At 43.1% G+C, this 20246-nt stretch overlaps 1 protein-coding gene across 23 annotated transcripts in view; it reads left to right on the plus strand.

Annotated features, from left to right (window-relative positions):
- The window catches only part of CLASP2 (cytoplasmic linker associated protein 2), a 160505-nt gene that overhangs the window by 131460 nt on the left and 8799 nt on the right, over positions 1-20246 (plus strand). For 22 of the 23 annotated variants that reach the window (XM_040964567.1, XM_040964524.1, XM_040964531.1 and 19 more), the window contains 6 exons: positions 2935-3078; positions 5476-5582; positions 10477-10630; positions 13863-14091; positions 18524-18717; positions 19154-19282. In XM_040964567.1, the coding sequence (XP_040820501.1) occupies positions 2935-3078; positions 5476-5582; positions 10477-10630; positions 13863-14091; positions 18524-18717; positions 19154-19282 (957 nt within the window). The remainder of the gene's footprint in view (positions 1-2934; positions 3079-5475; positions 5583-10476; positions 10631-13862; positions 14092-18523; positions 18718-19153; positions 19283-20246) is intronic. The other variant, XM_040964644.1, reaches the window with a different exon arrangement.

Consider the following 20246-nt stretch of genomic DNA (forward strand, 5'->3'; position numbering starts at 1 on the left):
AGATAAATGACGTGGGGGGTTGGGGAGAGAGAGGCAGTAAGCTGTTTCAGATTGCCAATGAAGAAAGCTAGTATTTTCAAGATATTTCCAGTCAGTGGTGATTTCTGAGAGCTTTCTTTTATCTTTTTTAACTATTCAAAATTGTATCCAATTCATTCGAGTGTAATTGTTGGAATAAAAAATAGCCATGTTTGCCATAGCCCTCCCAACCTTTAATCTAATGTAAAAATTTGCAAACCATTTTCCTTGCATTTTCTTATGTGTTTCAGCTAAAAGCTGATACCATTTCTTGAATTATTAGTTTTAGATTTTATGTCTTGATCTAACGACAAATAAATATGATAAATGTTACTATTGTATATATGTCTACTTACCTTGGTAAATTTTTTAAGATATCAGTATGTTCAGCATCTCTGCTGCGTGGTCGTGGCTGATACTGCCGTGTACTCAAGAACAGCTTGTTTCTTTTCTGGGGCACCCCTTCCTAGACCTCCCATCCTCTCATTTGGACATTTTCCTCCCTGTGCTTGCTACACAAATATCTTCCAGAAACTTCTATGCAGACTTTTTTTTTTTTTTGCAAAAACTCCTGCTCTCCCCGTAATTATTGACTTTTTGTGTCCTATTCTATTTCTATTTGCTCTCTTCTTTAATGAGTCATTTCCCCCTATATTTATTGCAAAAAAGCTAACAAGACAAATTTTGTGATCTTTTTTCTTTTCTGATGATAAACACGATACCCAGCAAGAGTGGGAATATGCATTTTTCTCAAATCAACATGGAATATTCTGCATGCTAATCCAAGCTTCAGAGCGCTATAGTTCTAAATTATACAACTAACAAACACCTTCTCTTACCACAGTACAGTTAGAATCATAACAGAAAGAAATTTGAGAAAATCACAAATGGAGATTAATTTATTCCTAAATGACCAGATGGTGAAAAAAATCATAAAAGAAATAAGGAACCACATTGATATGAAGAAAAATAGAGGTTTAACCTACCAAAATAAACGGATACAGTGAAAAGTATGTTTAGAGGGATATTTATAGCTATCCATGCCTATCACACAAGAATGATCTCAAAATCTAGTGTACCAACTTTTAGACATTAGAAAAAGAAAGAAAAACTAAACCCAAAGCCAAAAAATGGAAGAGTAGAATCTAGATTACAGCAGGCACTGTTGAAATAGACTAAACAGATAGAAAAATCGAGTGGGGTTTCACACTTGTTCTCTGAAAAGATCAACAAGATAAAGTGACACAAGTGAATTGTTGGTATGTTGCAAAAAAGAAAGTGAAAAAGATAGGTTTCATGTTGAACCTGAGTCCTCATCTATTGTAGCAAGAAATCTTGGAGCCTGCACAGTGGCATGTAAGTTAGGCCTCTGCCTGCAGCCCTGGCATCCCATGTGGGTGCCACTTGCAGTCCACTTCCCATCCAGCACCCTGCGTATGGTCTGGGAAAGCAGCAGAGGCTGGCGCTAGTCCTTGCTCCCTGCCTCCTTGCGGGAGATCCAGAAGAAGCTCTGGCTTTGAACCAGTTCATTTGCAGAGAGAACCGGGGAATGAAAGGCATTTATCTACCTGTTTCCCCATCTTTCTGTAACTGTCTTTCCAATAAAAGTAAGTAAATCTTAAGAAAAATCTCTGGAAAATTCTTAAGCTTGTCAATTAAGAAATAATGACAGAAACCTGTGAATACCTAAGTAAAGGCAAGCATTATAAAAGGGAATTCACAAAACCTTTTCTAGAGCTGTTTGGTTTTTAAAAATATGTTTTGTATGTAGGAGTTACATCAGACTCAAAAGATGATTTGTAAATATAAAACATATCTAGTTAAACATGTGACAGTAGAAAATTTAAAAATAAAAAATGAATGACTTGATCAAAATATACTGTAGCCATAAGAGCTTAAATCACTTGGTACGTGTACAGAAATAAACATAATAGGCCACTGTACACAAAGAAGGTTCTAAAAGCTGTTGGGCGTAAGAAATCAGTTCATGAAAAGGGTGACACTTCAAGTCTTAACAATAAGACAACTCAGTGGTGAATGATTCGGGAGAGTTGGCCTGTCCCTGGGGAGAAAATAAAGCGTAATCTTGTAAAATATATCCTGCACGGAGTAAAGTTTATATAAGCAATCACTTGTTCAAGTTGAAAGCCCCTGCACTCTAGTGATTTCAAGCAGGACACAGAATCGTAGTTTTTAAATGTACTACCACGTTAGGGTGTGTGTTCACTGCTGCGTGCTTTGTTGATTTTAACAGCATGTGCTCGTGGGCTCCCTCAGCAGCACCTGGGAAACTTCTCTCTGTGCAAGCTACATCATCTCCTAAGACTATGATGTATCTAACACCACTTAATCAGTTGTTCAATATTGTGTGTTCACACGCCATAAGCATAAAACGTGTTCGCAGGGAGTTGAATCGGAAAAGGTCAAGTGCAGGTTATACACATTTGAGTGACTCCCCTGTTACATCCCATGTTATCTGAATTCTAATGCAATTGATTATTTTAAGAGAAACACGTCTTCTAGAATAATCTGAGTAAACTATCTTGTCCTGGTTCCAGCAGATTATTTGGCTTTACATTGTAGACTGCAGGAGACCAGATACTGCTGGTCAGTTTTAAGAATTGCATGTTGAGAAGGTGGGAGTTACCTGAGCAGTCTCTGCATGAGCTTTATGGAGCTGTCCTTTCTTTGTTAGCAACACCACAAGAGTAACACATATTGACAGTAACCCTTGAATTGTCTGGTTAATTTTTGCCACTGTTAGATCTTGCTTTAAAATTTTCATATTCCCTTCTTCAAAAACTAAATGCAAGTCACAGATTTTAAGCCTTCCCAAACAAAGAAGTTTGAAGCCATGGGGAGAAAGTGGTTTCCTTTAAGTAATATGTTTGTTGCTTTTACACCTTTGTTTTTCAGGCAGCACAGTCAGTGCTAATTTCTTTATTTGAACTCAATACCCCAGAGTTTACAATGTTATTAGGAGCTTTACCAAAAACTTTTCAGGATGGTGCTACCAAGCTTCTTCATAATCACCTTCGAAACACTGGCAATGGAACCCAGGTATCTGCCGCTTTCTTACTACCCTAGCATGCCATCGTGGGTGTTGGCACTCGTTGCTTTCTTTTGCGTGAAGTAAACTTGATCCTGGTGTATGCTCTCAGCATTTGCGTCCGGCAGTATTCCCTGAGCAGGTTTAAACGCTGTCCGGGAAAGCCACAGAGCCCCTGCTGGAATGTGTGTGCTGTGGAGTAGTGCAGATTGATAATCAGAGTGTGAGTGGAAAGCAGTGTGAGCGACAATACGTGAGGGCAGCGGTCTCCGGAGCCTGCAGCATCAGGACACGCTCTGCACAGAGCACAGTCCCCAGGGGAGGTCGAACAGAGAGGCCTGTTCCAAGCTTAGCAAGCAGGTCCCCCAGAGAGCAGTGATCTTAAAAATGTGCTCACATTTAATCGTTACAGGCTTATCAATCCCTGTGTGTTTAGATACAAAGAAATAAGATATGTGTTTGAAGAAATAAGATATGGATAATGAAACATGATAGTACTAATTTTACTTATGTGTTTATCTACAGGATATTATATTAAATCGCCTACATAATATGCCTAGAAAATTGTATCAAAAGGTTTTTTCAATCCAAAGACTGCTTTACTTGTTTGTTTATGCATTTGGAAGGCAGATACAGAGCTGGTACCCTTTGGCATGGGCACACCAGCAACCCATTTGGGCACCAATTTGAATCCCAGGCCCTCAACTTCTATTCCCACTCTCTGCTAATGTACCTGGAAAAGCAGCAGAGAGTGGTTCAAGTGCTTGGGCCCCGCACCCATATGGGAGACCCAGGAGATGTTCCTGGCTGCAGATGGGCCCAATCTCTGCCTTTGAAATAGATAGATAACTTTTTTAAATGGAGGGGGCCCTGGTGCGGTAGCCTAGGGACTAAGTTCTCACCTTGTATGCGCTGGGATCTCATATGGGTGTCGGTTCTAATCCCAGCTACCCCACTTCCCATCCAGCTCCCTGCTTGTGGCCTGGGAAACCAATACAGAACAGCCCAAAGCCTTAGAACCCTGCACCCACATGGGAAATCTGGAAGAAGCTCCTGGCTTCGGATCAGCTCCGCTCAGGCCATTGTGGCCACCTAGGGAGTGAATCAATGAATGGAAGATCTTCCTGTCTATATCTCCTTCTCTCTGTATATCTGACTTTCCAAAAAAAATATAAATCTTTAAGAAAAAAAAAATGGAGAAGAGATTGCAGAGAGAGAGGAGGTGAAAGATGAAGAAAAATCTACCATTTGCTGGTTTGTTGCCTAAATGGCAGTAACAGTGGGTGCTGAACCAAACCAGGAACTCTGTCCAGCTTCCCAGCATGGGTGGCAGGGTCCCAAGCACTTGGACCATCGCCTGCTGCTTCTCCTGTTGTATTAGCAGGAAGCTGGATTAAAAGCAAAGCACCCATGACTTGAACCTATGCCTCAACATGGGATCCTGGAATTGTATATGTAGTTTGGGCTTGCCATAATGCCAGCCCCCGTTCAGAGTTTTAACATGGGAGCCCTTTGATGACAGATAAAGGAAGATGTAGCTGCAATGAACCCTGAAGGTTAACAGTTATCTGAGAGCAATTCCTATGAACCAAAGTCAGTTATCTTTTATAAAGAAGAGGGGATTATTTCATTATCCTTAAGAGATGAATGGACTCATAATAGTATACCCAGGGGACAAGTGAGGCATAGCAGTTTAAATGGCAGTTGGTACTCCCACATCGCGTATTGGAAAAGCTGGGGTTTGAGTCTAGCTTTGCTTCTGACTACGGTTCCCTGCTGATGGACACTCTGGGAGGCAATAGGTGATGGCTCAAGTCCTTAGGTCCTTGTGGCCCATGGAGAATATGTAGATGAAATCCTTATTTTCTGGCTTCTGACTTCAGCCTGCGCCAGCTACATCTTTTGAGGGCATTTGCGGAGTAGTGTACCGGTGGTTGGGGGAGATCTGAGCCAGTTGGTGAATAGCTATCTGTCTCTACTTTTTAAATTTCAAACAGTAAAAAAATGAAAATAATAATATGGCTAGATCTGACTCTTGTGTCTTGGCGTCTGTAAAAGTCATTTGTAAAGCAAACTCAAGGAAGAGTAAGACGTGGCATTCCATTTCCTTGGAAGAAGGAAATGGGCTCAGAACGGTACTTAATATAAAACTATTAGTTTAGGATCATGTTAGGGCCATGAAGAAAAGGATGTTGATAGTATTAGAGAACTAGGAGCAAGAAAGAGAACAGCAAAAGACAAGTTAGATTTCTGAATGAGAACTTTTCCCCCATAAACCAAACACAGTATTTAAGTGCTTAAAATACCGCCCTGTAAACATGATTTGTTCATATACTTCAACCCCGTAGTTGTATGGCTTCTTTAAGTGTAATAGTCATGGTTAATATTTACCTGTCTCCTTCCACTAGAATTCCATGGGGAGTCCTTTGACGAGGCCAACACCACGATCACCAGCCAACTGGTCCAGTCCTCTCACTTCTCCTACCAACACATCACAGAATACTCTATCTCCAAGGTAAAATAATAATAACAATAATAATAATTTTCCGTGATGATTTGTATCTGCAGATTACCATTCTTAGATGGCCCCCGGGGAAGTGTTTAAACCCTGTGCTCTTTGTAACCACTACTCGTATCTGTTGTTGCAGAATGAAAACAACGACAGATAGCATCTAGACAAACATAGACATACAGTAAATTTTTATTTATTTTATTTTTATTGGAAAGTCAGATATACAGAGAGGAGGAGAGACAGAGAGGAAGATCTTCCATCCGATGGTTCATTCCTCAAGCGACCGCAACAGCCGGAGCTGCACTGATCTGAAGCCAGGAGCCAGAAGCTTCTTTCCAGTCGCCCACATGGGTGCTGATCCTAAAGCTTTGGGCTGTCCTCTACTGCTTTCCCAGGCCACAAGCAAGGAGCTGCATGCGAAATGGGGCTACCAGGATTAGAACCGGCATCCAGATGAGATCCTGGCACTTGCAAGGCAAGGAATTTAGCCACTACACATCCGCACCGGACCCGCAAATTTTTATTTATGTGCAGTGAAATTTGAATTTGATATAATTTCAGATGTTACAAAATATTCACTTGAGCTTTTCAATCATTAAAAATGTTTAAAAAAAAAAGTTCTTGTCTTTGAAGCTATTTGTAGGACCCGACGTGATGGCTCAGTGGCTAAATCTTCTGTGAGTGCTGGGATCCCATATGGGCGCTGGTTCATGTCCCAGCTGCTCGGCTTTGATGTATACTAAAATAATTGTGACATAATTTGAAAATATTCTCTTACACCCAGAATGTAGACAAAAACAACATTCAGGTAAATTCTCACCAGAAATTAATCTGGAGCCACCTGTAGTTTGCTGACCGTTCGATAATTGAACATTTTTGAAGAAGGACAAACTGTTCAGGCTAGAATAATTGCTGTGACCCTGGGGAACCTGTTGTAGGCTAAGGAGTTGACTAGCGCTCCATAAGCTGAGCACTACAGGGGGTGGGCTTGGGGCTAGAAGCACCTGGTCTCAGCTGTAGCCAATCTGCTAATGAGGGTGTGGGGTAAAGCATAAACAAGAAGTAGGTGAAATGTCAAGAGAGAGGCAATAAAGGGAAGCCTCTGAGAGGCTTCGAGAGACTTCCACCATCCCTGTCCTCCAGTCGGGACCTCAATCCCTCAGACCCCTCTCTGCGTCCCCCATTACTCGCGTGGCGGGCCGTAACAAATGGCGCCTAACGTGGGGCACAGTACGAAGGACTTCTGAGGGACCCCCGAACCTATGAAGGTAAGTTTAGAATTTAAAAATTTTGCAGGGGCATAACTGATTTCATCCCCAGACCCTCGACCCTCTCCCTGCGCTTGGGCACGAGGGACAATCTGAGGGACCCCTGGAACTCTGGAGGGGCATAATTAGTTTCATCCCCAGACCTTCTCCCCATTCGGGGCACGAGGGATAATCTGAGGGATCCCGGAAATCCGGAGGCAAGTTTAGGATTTAACTCTGGAGGGGCATAATTAATTTCATCCCCAGACCTTCTCCTCAACTTGAGGCACGAGGGACAATCTGAGGGACCCCGGAAATCTAGAGGCAAGTTTAAAAAATTTTTGCAGGGGCATAAGTAAAGTTATCATGGGGCAAGAACTTGCTAAAATGCAGGTAATTAAAGGAATCAGAGATCTGCTCCACTCACAAGGCACCGACACTAAGCTTAAGGCCTCACAGAGTTTCTCTGAAACTGTCTGCGACGCATTTCCATGGTTTGCTCTCATTGTAGTCACCTTCCTTCTCTGGCACTTGGCAAAAAGTACTTGGCCATCCTCTCAAGCAGTGGTGCGACCCTGCCGTAAAAATTATCCATTAGAAGGAGGAGAGAGCTGCAAACCAGGGTAAAAAAGGAGAAGGAACCCCAAACCAGACAAAGTCTGGAGAAAGTGCGCGAAGAAAATTCGCGGTCCTCTTCTGAGGAGGATGAAGAGGAAAAAGATGGAAGTGAGTTTGTCGAGGATCCTCCACCTGTAGAGTGTGTGCCAAGCAAAAATCTCTCTTGGACAGGCACAGAACCCTCTGCGCGGCCTGAGCCATTGGCGCCATCATATCTAGGCGCAGTTGTAAAAGATTTACAGGAGCAGCTACAGCGCCTATCCCATCAGTTGAGGCAGGAACAGAGTGGATGCACTGTTGGGGCTTGCACTGGACCCCTGCTTTCAAATTCTCTTTCAGCTGTGGAACGTGGGGTTCAGCAAGCACAGGAGCAGAGAGACCCTGAGGCAGCTACCCTTGCTAGGCGCTTTGCCTTCCCAGTAGTTTAGGTAGAAGATCAGCAGGGGCAGAGAATCAGGCAGCACCTGGCACTGTCCTTTAAGGACATAAAGAATCTGAGGGATGCTGTTGCCACGTATGGCCCATTGGCCCCCTTCACTGTTTCCATGATTGAAGCCTTGGCACCTACCAATTTGACCCCGGCTGATTGGAAACAGCTCTGCAGGGCCACTCTGGATGGGGGCGATTTTCTAATGTGGAAATCCGAGTTCTATGCGCTTTGCCTTGACACAGCACGGCAAAATGCCCAAGCAGGCTTTCCTGAGAGAAATCATGATATGTTGACAGGAGATGGGAATTTTGCTAATGTACAGAATAAGCTTAATTATGACCCAGGTGTTTATGCTCAGACTGCTGCTGCTGCAGTAAGGGCCTGGAAGTCTTTATCACCAAAGAGCTCGCTACATACACATCTCTCCAAAATTGTCCAAGGTCCAAACGAGTCTTACCAGGCATTTGTAGATCGCCTACTGGTAACTGCAGGTAGGGTATTCGGTGATGAAGATCAAGCCATGCCTTTCGTAAAGCAATTGGCATATGAAAATGCCAACAAATGGTGCCAGGAGGCAATTAGACCTTGGAAGCATAAACCCCTTAACGTGTATCTTAAACTTTGTAAGGACATCGGGGAAGGACAGATAATGGGTGCAATCATTGCAGAGGCATTGCATGGTGGCACCACCATAGGCTCAGGGGCCCACATGAAACAGGGATGTTTCAAATGCGGCCGGCTAGGGCATATCCGTCGGAACTGCCCGTTCCAGGGTCGTGCACAGGCTCCTGTTAAAAGGGACAGGCAGACCCCAGGAGTATGTCCCCGATGCCATCGTGGGAAACATTGGGCAAATGAATGCAGGTCCAAGATAGACTTCTCCAGGCAGCCGTCTCTGCCGGGAAACGGGAACAGGGGCCAGCCCCGGGCCCCGCAAGCACCAATGTACGGGGCAGCGATTCAGTTTGTCCCTCAGGGACAAAGGCCATTCATGACCTTGTCCGAGGGAGCCCAGGCAGCGGAGGATGGAACCTCCACACCACCTCCTACATCGTATTGACACCCCAAATGGGGGTACAGGCTATTCCCACAGGAATTTATGGGCCACTACCCCCTGACACTGTAGGGCTTCCGCTGGGACGAAGCAGCACAGCCTTGAAAGGAGTTCACATTACCCCAGGAGTGACTGATGCAGACTATACAGGAGAAATTAAAGTTTTTAGTCAGTGTTCATGAGGGAGTTACAGTTTTGCCCCAGGGGACACAAATAGCACAGTTAGTGCTGCTCCCCATGGTGAAGTCAGATAATGTTTGTAGGGCTGGACAGAAGAAAACAGGGTTTGGTTCCATTGGTGATGTCTCTATTTATTGGGTTGCTGATATGGCAAGCCGCCCTACTTTGGAGTTGAGTATAGAAGGAAAGAAATTTACTGGAATCCTAGACACTGGTGCCAACACCACTCTTATTTCACAGAAATATTGGCCCCCAGGTTGGCCACCCTGCAAGGATTGGGGATGACCCAAAACCCCCTAGTTAGCTCCAGACCACTGGCCTGGAGGGATAAGGAAGGAAATGGTGGCCATGTTACTCCCTATGTGGTACCAGGCCTACCAGCTAATCTATGGGGGAGAGATATTTTGCAACAAATGGGGGCAGTATTACTATCTGGTCAGGAATTAGCTATGCAGCAGATGAAGAGGTATGGCTACATTCCTGGGAAACGTATAGGGAGAAAGCTGCAAGGAGTTACTCAACCAATCTCTGTGGACCCTAAGAAGGATAGGAAGGGAGCTAGGGCATTTTCCCTAGAGGCCATTGTGGCAGCTGAGGTTACTCCACAGAAGATTACATGGAAAAGTTCTCAACCCGTTTGGATTGATCAATGGCCCCTTTCTACAGAAAAAATAGCCACTGTTAAGGAAATAGTTCAAGAACAGCTAACTGCTGGACATATTGTCCCTTCCACGTCACCGTGGAATACACCTATTTTCGTGATTAAAAAGAAATCAGGGAAGTGGAGACTTTTACAGGATCTCAGAGCAGTGAATGCTACCATGGAGATAATGGGATCACAGCAGCCAGGATTGTCACTGCCATCTGCCATTCCAAAAGAATTTAAAATAAAAAAGGGGAACCTGTTGTAGGCTAAGGAGTTGACTAGCACTCCTTAAGCTGAGCACTACAGGGGGTGGGCTTGGGGCTAGAAGCACCTGGTCTCAGCTGTAGCCAATCTGTGCTAATGAGGGTGTGGGGTAAAGCATAAACAAGAAGCAGGTGAAAGGTCAAGAGAGAAGGCAATAAAGGGAAGCCTCTGAGAGGCTTCGCGAGACTTCCACCATCCCTGTTTCCAGTCTGGGCCACAATCCCTCAGACCCCTCTCCGCGTCCCCCATTACTCACGTGGCGGGCCGTAACACTGGGTGAAGGAACGCAGAGGTTAAGGGACATGCCTGTTAGCCTGTTAGAGCTGCCATGTTTTGTTTTCTTACCTGTGCGTTGGGAAATATACCTTTTCTTATCTGGTATTTATTCTCTTAGTCATGTCAGAAGTCTTTTTATTTTAAAATTGTACATAAATAAAAGTTATTGTCTTTTTTTATAGTGCATTTGATTATGACACAGAAAATATGAACTCTGAAGATATTTACAGCTCTCTTCGAGGTGTTACTGAAGCAATACAGAATTTCAGCTTCCGTAGTCAAGAAGATATGAATGAGCCGTTGAAAAGGGATTCTAAACGAGAGGACGGAGATTCAGTGAGTATTTGATGTTCTTAGATGGCATGCAATTTCCTTTTCCACTAAAAGTATGACTCCTAAACTTCGCTTTCTGTTATTTGTAAATACTTCTCTTGACATCCAACACTATCCGCATATTTACTTGAGAATCTCATGGCACTCGCCACATGGCAGGCACTGTTTTCGGTGTTAGATTTGAAAGACAAAGTTGCTGCTCGCAAATTCCTTCTAAATTTTCATATAGAAATGATTCCTATGAAGATTTAGGTCACAGCATGCCTCAGCGGAAAGTGAGCCTGTTTCTGAAACCTAAATAAAGTAATAATAAATGTACCATGAAAGATATAGCAATGTAAAGACCTGCAGATAGCAGTAAACTCTGCACACCAGCGTATATTTAGAGCATTCTGAAAGAAAGATAGAACATGGGCAAGACCACTTGACTCTTGTTAAGACAAAATAAGTCATATTTGTGATTTCCTGTCTCAAACACTTGGTAGCAGAAACAGGTTGATAAAAATCATTGCTCAGTTGAGACTCGGTTTTGTTTTTCTAAACATGGCATGATACAGGATTTTGGTACAGGTTGGCTTAAATCCTAGTTCAAGGCAGTCATTAGCTAGTTGTCATTTCTAGTCTTCAGTGTCTTTGTTATGAAATGACGTATTACCTACCTTACAAGTTACCATGAGTACGGTAAATCATGATTCCAACCAGTCCAACTTCATATCCATCCAATTCACCTGCCTCTTCAAACTGATCCTCTCCCCTAGAGTTGTTCTTCCATATTGCAAATAATGTCAATATTGGTTACTCAAAAACTTTAGGCTAAGGAATTTTGAGTTTTTTTTCTTATCCTCTGTAGTCAGGACTCTATTGACTATACTTTCAGAGGGTATCCAGCATCCAACCACTTCTCTTTCAGGGCTGTCTGTTTGGGTCAAGCCATCATTATCATCCTTACCATCATCTCTCTCACCTACATTACTGAATTAGGAATCTAATTGGCCTCCCTGATTCTGACCTCCTGTAGTCTGTCTTCACTCCTCTGAGAACAACTATGTGAACAAATGCCAAAGTTCAGGCCCGGCACGATGGCACAGTGGTTAAGGTCCTCACCTTGCACGCCCGGGATCCCATATGGGCACTGGTTCTAATCCCAGCAGCCCCGCTTCCCTTCCAGCTCCCTGCCTATGGCCCGGGAAAGCAGTCGAGGATGGCCCAAAGCTTTGGGAGCCTGCACCTGCATGGGAGACCCAGAAGAGGCTCCTGGCTTTGGATCAGCATAGCATTGGCCATTGTGCTCACTTGGGGAGTGAATCATCTTCCTCTCTGTCTCTCCTCTCTGTATATCTGCCTTTCCAATAAAAATAAAAAATCTTAAAAAAAAAAAAAACAAAGGCCAAAGTTCACATGATGGACACTGTCCTTTACCTCCCTACCTTGTCTGCTAACGATTTGTCCTTGTTCACGCTCTTCACACCACATTGCCCTGCTGGTTCCTTGAACTTTCCCAGCGTGTTCCTGTCTCCGAGTCTTAGTGTTGGCTCTTCCTTGCCTGACACGTTCCTCCTCTGGAGAGGTGCCTGGCTAATTAACTCACTTCTTTTCAGTCTTTGCTCAAATGGCTTCTCCGCAAACCATACCCTGCTCAGTGTGCAAACACCTCCTGCACCCCAGCACTCCTGATTCCTTTAATATCACACTTTGTGTCCCGTTTGTAAATCAACTTCCAAATGTTTTTATTATTTCCTTTCTTCCCTCTAGAATATAAACTCCATGAGTATAGAACTCATTCTCCTTTTTGTTCACTGAGTATCTGTTCCCAACACCAAGGACAATGCCTGCTTGCATTAGGTTCACATGAAATATTTGAAGAAAATTCGTTCAGTGCCTAGCAGATAGCTTGTCACATTCTCGCACAAGTTACCTGGTAGATGATTATGATTTTGATTAGTATTAATATTTTGGTAAGTCTATTAATGTATCCAAAGCTCCATCAGCATTCTTCCAAATGTTATCAAGCGCTTTACACTTTTTAAATTTGACTTTCTTTTACTTTGTTGATATGCTGTCATTGTATGATATATTGTCTTGATAGCGGAATCTGGGGTCATGTTTAGCCTAGCCTGTAAGGTGCCTGTGTCCTACATTGGAGTACCTGGGTTTGCTTCTAGATTCTGGCTCCTGACGCCATATTCCTACTAATGCAGACCCTGGAAGGCAGCGGGTGATGGCTTGAGTAAATGAGTTTCTGCCACCCACATGGGAGACCTGGACAGAGTTCTCAGCTTTGGCTTTGGCCCTGGCCACTGCAGGAACCAGCCGAAGGGATTTCTCAAGGCTAGCATTGTGATGCAGCCTGCCATAAGTGACTCCAACATCCTATGTGAGTGTTGGTTTTGAGTACTGGCTGCTCCACTTTTGATTCAGCTCTGTGCTAATGTGCCTGAGAAAGCAGTAAAGGAAGTCTAGACCAAGTGCCTGGACCATTGTGACCACTTAGGGAGTGAGCCAGCAGAGCAGTGATCTACCTGTGTCTGTGTGTATGACTGTTGATTGCTTCTCCTCTCTCTCTCTAAACCTGCCTTTCAAATAAATAAATAAATCTCTTTTGTTTTAAAGCAACAACAGCCAGAGCTGAGCCAATCTGAAGCCAGGAGATTCTTCAGGGTCTCTCAGACAGGTGCAGAGTTAAAGGCTTTGGGCCATCCTTTGCTGCTTTCCCTGGCATGAACAGGAAGCTATAAAGGAAGTGGAGCAGCCAGGACACGACCCAGTGCCCATATGGAATACCAGCCCCTAAATAAACAAATCTTTAAATGGGGAAAAAGGGTTTTTCTTCTCACTCTCTGGTTTTACCTAAAATAAGTCCTTTTTTGTGTTTTTCAGTGAAACCAGGCAGCTTTTCGTTGAATATTGCTAATGAATGTCCCTTCGTGTCTAGCTGGTCACAGTGTATTGTGTTGTTTGGTCAAGCCAAGGCAAGCAGCTGTGATATTCATTAGAAGCAACCTTCTTTTATGATTGTTGCTTGCTGTTACAACTATGGGTGCCCATGTCTTACACTGTGAGCTTGAGCATTTTGAATATAGATTTTAATTCATTACATTGATTGTCGTTACTTAAATTTTATCCCTAATTTTTGCTTTACCAAAAAAAAAAGGACATTTTAACCGGTGGAAAGCTTCCTTTAGGGTACCTGCAAACAAGCTCATTCGCTATGCTTTTTCCCCCTTCCCGTCCATAGATGTGTGGTGGTCCTGGGATGGCTGACCCGAGAGCAGGAGGCGATGCTACTGACTCCGGCCAAACAGCTCTTGATAATAAAGCACCCTTGCTGCACTCAGCTCCTGCTCACTCCTCTCCACGCTCCCGAGACTATAACCCGTATAACTATTCCGATAGCATCAGCCCCTTCAACAAGTCTGCACTCAGGGAAGCCATGTTTGACGACGACGCGGACCAGTTTCCCGACGGTAGGTTCTGGGCCCCACTGCCACTGTTGTGTCATTGGTAAAGCAGGTCGCACACAGGTCACTGCATGTACTCTGACACTGGCACTCGTTGGAAAGCCAAGGTGTCTGGGATGGGGATGCTTCCCCCGTCTTCTAGGAGCTCATGTCTACTGCATCGGTAGTTTTGTTTCCCACAATAAGAAACAGGGCAGTTATCTTGGTGATCCTCAACAATCTGAAAAGCTTGAGTGACCTTCCAGAAACTGCTGTTGCTTCTAAAAGTAGTTCATCTCCAGACAGCACTTGTTCAGTCCTGAAATTTTTATTCCAGAATCACAAGAACCTTTGAAGAGATACCCATTCTTCCCAATGGCCCTTTATTTATTTATTTATTTATTTATTTATTTATTTATTTGATGTTTTCCATGATAGGATTTTGTAGCTGCAGGGATTCATCCCTCCCCCCTTATTCTTCATCCCCATCTTCCCCTCCTACCATTTTACCCCGTATTATCACAACAGAACAGTCCCTAAGTATAAGATACAAGTTTAACTTTCTGATGTTTAAATGTACCATGACATGATAAGCACAAAGGTATAAAACCTAGTATCATAGTGTAGAGGTAAATTTATAAGTGTCATTGAAAAGCTTTTGTTTGGAAGTAGAGATACATAGTGCCTCATACCTTTAATTCCCAGTAGGCTAGTCTCCCTCTTTTACAGTCCACATATTAGAATATACACACACTCATGCACATATATATACACTATGTCAGAGAGAATATATATTTATGCTTTTACAATGGCCTTTTAATTGTTAGGAATTAAAGTCATGAGGTAGGCATTCTAGCACAACTGAAGCCCCGCTGTGGAATGTCTGCCTCCCATGGCAGCGTTGGTCGGACTCTGCCTCTGATCCTGCTTCCTGCTAACACATTCTGGAAGGAGCAGCTTGTTCTGCAAGTGCTTCAGAGCTGGGCGGCGCTCCAGATCCAGGGCTTACAGCCATTTGGGAAGTGAGCTGGCAGACGGGAACTCTTTGACTTTCTCTCTGGCTCTCTCTGGCTCTCTCTCTACCCTTGAAGTAGATGAAATTAAGCAAATAAATCTTTATTTAACTTTTTTAAAGAGTACATTCAGCAACCTACTTCTGGGTCAGGGTTTCATAGATAGCAAATAAATGAATACAACTTAATAAACTGATGATGGAATATAAAATGTTTCAGCTGTTTTTAGCATTTGGTCTATTTTTTCCTTATGAGTCATATAATCCATTAATATTTTAACATTTCAGCACCAAATAATAATATTTGACCTAATGCAGATAAATTTGAGAGTCCCTTTCAATGCACAGTGGGATACCTAGCTTGTATACAACCCAATCACAAAAATTAGAAATACTTTAACATCCTATGATGAGGAGGAAATCACAACTTAAGTTTTAACTTACTAAAAACAAATATTTTTGTATTGAGGCAGAAATACATACATAGATAGAGAGAGACAAATATATACATACATATATATAGAGAGAGAGAGGGAGGGAGAGCGAATGAGAGCGAGACAAGCAAAGCTCAAGCTCCAACAGCTGATTGATTCCTCAGATGCTGACAGTGGCTGGGCAGGCTGGGCTGAGAGCGCGTTGCAGGTGGGTAACAGGAATCCAACTCAACTCTCACTCTTGCCTCCCAGTAAAATCTGTTTTTTCCAGTTTCTGTTGTGCTGAAATACAATGAAATTGATCACCCTAACCATTTACTGTACAAATGAGTGGTGTTAAACACAATCATACTGTTGTACAGCATCACGTGTTGTAGATGCCACATTAATGAAGTATAAAATGGAGTGTTTCTGACCTTATGAGTACATTATCTCATCACAGCATAATGCTTGATTGACTTCTAAAACAGCCTTTTGTGTTACGTGTTTGAAGATAGATCAGCCCTCAGTTAACCCACACTAGTAGTTCCAAGTTTGACATTATTATCAAAGTCGCTCATACCTTTTTTCACTATCCTCTGTTGCTATTTCAATTTTTCTCCCCCGTCAATACAAAAGCGTCCCTTTTTGATTGCTTTATTTGAGAGAGAAAGAGAATCTACTCCCCCCCACAAGTTCACTCCTGAAATGCTTACGACAGCTGCAAGAGCTGGGCCGGGTGGGCCGTGGCCAATGACGAGAGCCACACCATGATCCAGAGCTCCGTCCACCTGGCTGGCAGCAACCAAGCACTTGAACCATCACCACTGCCCCGCAAGGTCACATGAGCAGGACTGGAACTTGAACCTAGGCAGACCAGCCTGGGTCATGAACATTCTAACCAGTGTCTCAACTGCTAGGTCAACCACTCACCCTCTTTTATTGTTTCCGAAGTGTAACACTTGGCTGCAGTAGTTATTTGGTTCAAGTCAGAATGTGTGCAAAAGGAGATAATTCCAAAATTCTGAGATTTACTAAATATGTTCCTTGATCAAATGTTTCTACATACATTACAGGTGCACATTTTAGTAAGCCTGAAACCAGCCCACTAGTATCCATATTTAATGATGGCCTTTGTAAGATTGGCTGGGGACTATAGTAATTAATATACACCTCTAATAAGGAGAAAGTATTACCTTTTTCAAAATCAGAGTGGATGTCCATATTTGTCAGTCCACATAGGAAAGTTAGTATTAGTGAGTCTGCTGTACTCCAGGTCCAGTTCCTCACCAGCACCTATTAGGTGGATATTGTTTTCCCATTTTACTGTTAAGAAGAATCAGCCTAGGCAATAATTCAAAACATGGCCCAGGCACAGGGAGGGTAGGAGGAGAGTTTTCTGTGACATTGCAAAGCCCATGTTCTTTTCAGAGTGGCACTCTGTGTCAGAAAGGGCTTATCTCATTTGTAGGATGTAAGTACTTCAGGGTTGTGACAGTTACTCATTTTCTCTTTCCCGTCACTCCTCTGTGCAGGCAAGGCATTTCTGGTTATCTGCTGGAACAATTACAAAGCTTCATTTCATGGCAGAGCGGACTGGCTTCCTTTGCAACAGGTGCTGTGAACTGCCTGCCTGCAGCTGAAAAAAATACGATCTTATCACAGTGCTGTTATGACATCTGTAGATGTCTGATCACTTACAGCTTCCCCAGAATGATTTTGGTGGGCTTTATGGAAAGTGTTTATCAGGCTGCAATAAGTTCTTATTGAGCCAGCAGTAATGGCTAAATATTGGTCTGCAGCATACTTTGTGGTTATTTCATTTCAGAGGAGTTAGAAAATGTGTGACAAACGCTCAAGGTACTTACTACCTGGCCTGGAGTTATCCTTTAGATCATCAGAAGAGCTTAGGAAGAACTCTGGTATTTTGTTAAGTTCTAACATGAACCTTGACCTTTACAAAAATTTTTCAGAGCACTAGCTGATTAACTAGTTGAAAAATGAGCAGTAAGTGTTCTTTAACACTTATAAAATCCATGGGTTGTTATTTGCACTCTGCAGTAGTGGGCAAGGCCACTGTGGAGCATGGCAGTTAAGATGCTGCTTAGGACACCTGTGGTTTGCCCAGAGTGCCTGGTTTCAAGTCCAGACTTGGCTCGCAGTCCCAGTGTCCTGCTGTTGTGTACCCCGGGAGGCAAAAGGGGGGACCCAAGTAGCTGGCTCCCTGCCATCCTCATGGAAAAGCCAGAAATAGTTCCTGCATTTGACCGGGCTGATCCCTGGATGTTGGGATCTGGGGAGCAAACAGCAGATAGGAGCTGCTTTATCTCTTTTCTGTTTCTCTGTCCCTACCTTTCAAATACAAAGAGAAATACTTTAAGCAATATATTCTGCTTTTTTCTGTCAAACCTTATTTCAGCATCATCGGAATTCTGTCGTTGCTAGTGACCACAGAATTCTAGTCCATGGAAGGAGTGGAATGAGTAGATAATTACAATTTTTATTGTTAGTACAATAACTGACTCAGCAACAAGTGATGAGAAAAACCACTGGTTAAAAGGTTAATGGGAAAATGTGCTGTATTAGGGTAAGATTATCACCGTTTAAATCCATTGATAGTTAATAGCCTCCTGCTGAAGGTGGAATACTAGGCCATTGTGAGCCGCATGGCATGACGTCATAAAAAGTGTACTGAAGTATGTGAGGAAGAAGTGACACATTTGGGATTTGCTAGAAACACTTCCAGGAAAAGGAAGAATGGGCAAAAACGAGGTAAGGATGGTAAAATCTTAATCACCATTAAATCTGGTGATGGGTATATTAGCTTCATTATGCCAGTCTGTCTGGTATATAGTTTCATGATGGAAAAGTTTAGCTAGTATTGATATTTTGGAGTTGACAGAATAGAAAAATTACTGGAAGTCGTTTTCTTCATCTCTTTCACAACCAGTGTTGCTTATGTCTGTGTTTCATTCATACACCTCTAAGAGTGATCCTGTAGAGTTAACTACTTAACCTCCTGTCCCTCTGACAGATCTCTCCCTAGACCATTCTGACCTAGTTGCAGAATTATTGAAGGAACTGTCCAACCACAATGAACGTGTGGAAGAAAGAAAAATTGCCCTGTATGAACTCATGAAACTGACACAGGAAGAGTCCTTCAGCGTCTGGGATGAGCACTTCAAAACAATATTGCTCTTACTGCTTGAAACCCTTGGGGATAAAGAGGTAAATGACAGGATATGTAAACAGTGCCCTCTCTTTCCTGTCGCCTTTACGTTGCCTGTCAGCCGGGTACTACGCAGATGCCAACACTGGGAAGAAGGATCTGTTTTACTGCTGCTTTCTGCATGAAAAGTGAAAGGTTGCTAACTGCATTTTTTACATGAAAATACTGGTTAATTTCTCACATTCAGATTAGTTCAGAAGCAAAACTTCCTTTTATAGTCAGAATATGATGGGTTGTTTTCATGTTTCAACTTAATAAGTATGATAGAAATTTCCACTTGAGATGTAAAATAGAAGTATAGAATATACTGTGTGCTTTATGCATATATCTGCAGTGCCCCCCCAAGACCTTAAGTTGCAAAAATTAAGACTGTTGAGGTTTTTTTTCAACCCAAAATATTGAAACTATTAAAAGCATTTAAATGTTTCTTCTTAGCCAACCATCAGGGCTTTGGCATTAAAAGTTTTGCGAGAGATCCTAAGGCATCAACCAGCAAGATTTAAAAACTATGCGGAACTGACTGTAATGAAAACATTGGAAGCACACAAAGACCCTCATAAGGAGGTGAGTTGCCTGACTCAGTCTTTGATTTCATGAAACATGTGAATGATGTTAATCGATGTTACTCGGGTTCTTTTTATGAGTACATCACATCACTGATTGAAGTGTGATGATATATTCTTTTTTAATTTTTTTATCTTATTTTGTATAGTTTTGCTTATTATTTGCATGGTTGAGAGAAATACAGGCCCGTGTGGGCTTCCGACTAGGGTGAGCAGGGTCAAGGCGTGGAGGAAGGTGAGTGTTTGGGTGTTTCAATTCTTTTTCTTTTTTGGCCCCTTGTATCCACAAGTAGTCCTGGAGGAGGGCCTCTTCTTGTTGACAGACGATGTCAGCACACAGGGATGGGCAGCCTCTGATGACATCTTAGAGACCCCGTTATGGAGAAGAGTGTCCCAAGATTGCTACTTGAGTGGCTTTGATAGTTCTGAGACAGTGTCAGCTTTATTGCACCAAGGTTGAGAGAATCATTCCAAGATCAAGTCCACCTTAGTGCATTCACAGGCCCAGGAACATGCTACAAAGCTTGGCTGGGAGAGTGCTTTCCATCCTCTTGATGATCAGGCACTCCGTGTCCTCTGCTGGCCTAGGTGAGCTGGGCATCGTGTGTATCTGAGCATGCTGTCCACTATACACGCATTAGCAGCTAAAGAAGCACAACCCCTATAGGTGCAACCCAAGGTCAAACCACGTATGTTATAATAAGCCCTGTGACTGGAGTTTGAATTCCCCAAGAAACCTTACCTAGAGTGACCTCTTATGTACAGCAGCAAGTGCAGGGTCAGGTTTGGTCTGCCCCCTGCGCCAGCCAATGAACATACCAGTGGATACAGCTGCCTGGTCAGTCCCAGCCCCAGCCCCATCTCTCTTCTGAACCAGCCTAGTCAGAGCAACCCCAATAATCCCCACTAGGCCCGCCTCTAGCCCTGGTTTTTGCATGTGCTGGTAGGTACTGCAGCATAGCCGG

This window comes from Ochotona curzoniae, unplaced genomic scaffold (assembly GCF_017591425.1).
Source record: "Ochotona curzoniae isolate NIBS_2020 unplaced genomic scaffold, NIBS_Ocur_1.0 contig_1302, whole genome shotgun sequence".
Lineage (NCBI taxonomy): Eukaryota > Metazoa > Chordata > Mammalia > Lagomorpha > Ochotonidae > Ochotona > Ochotona curzoniae.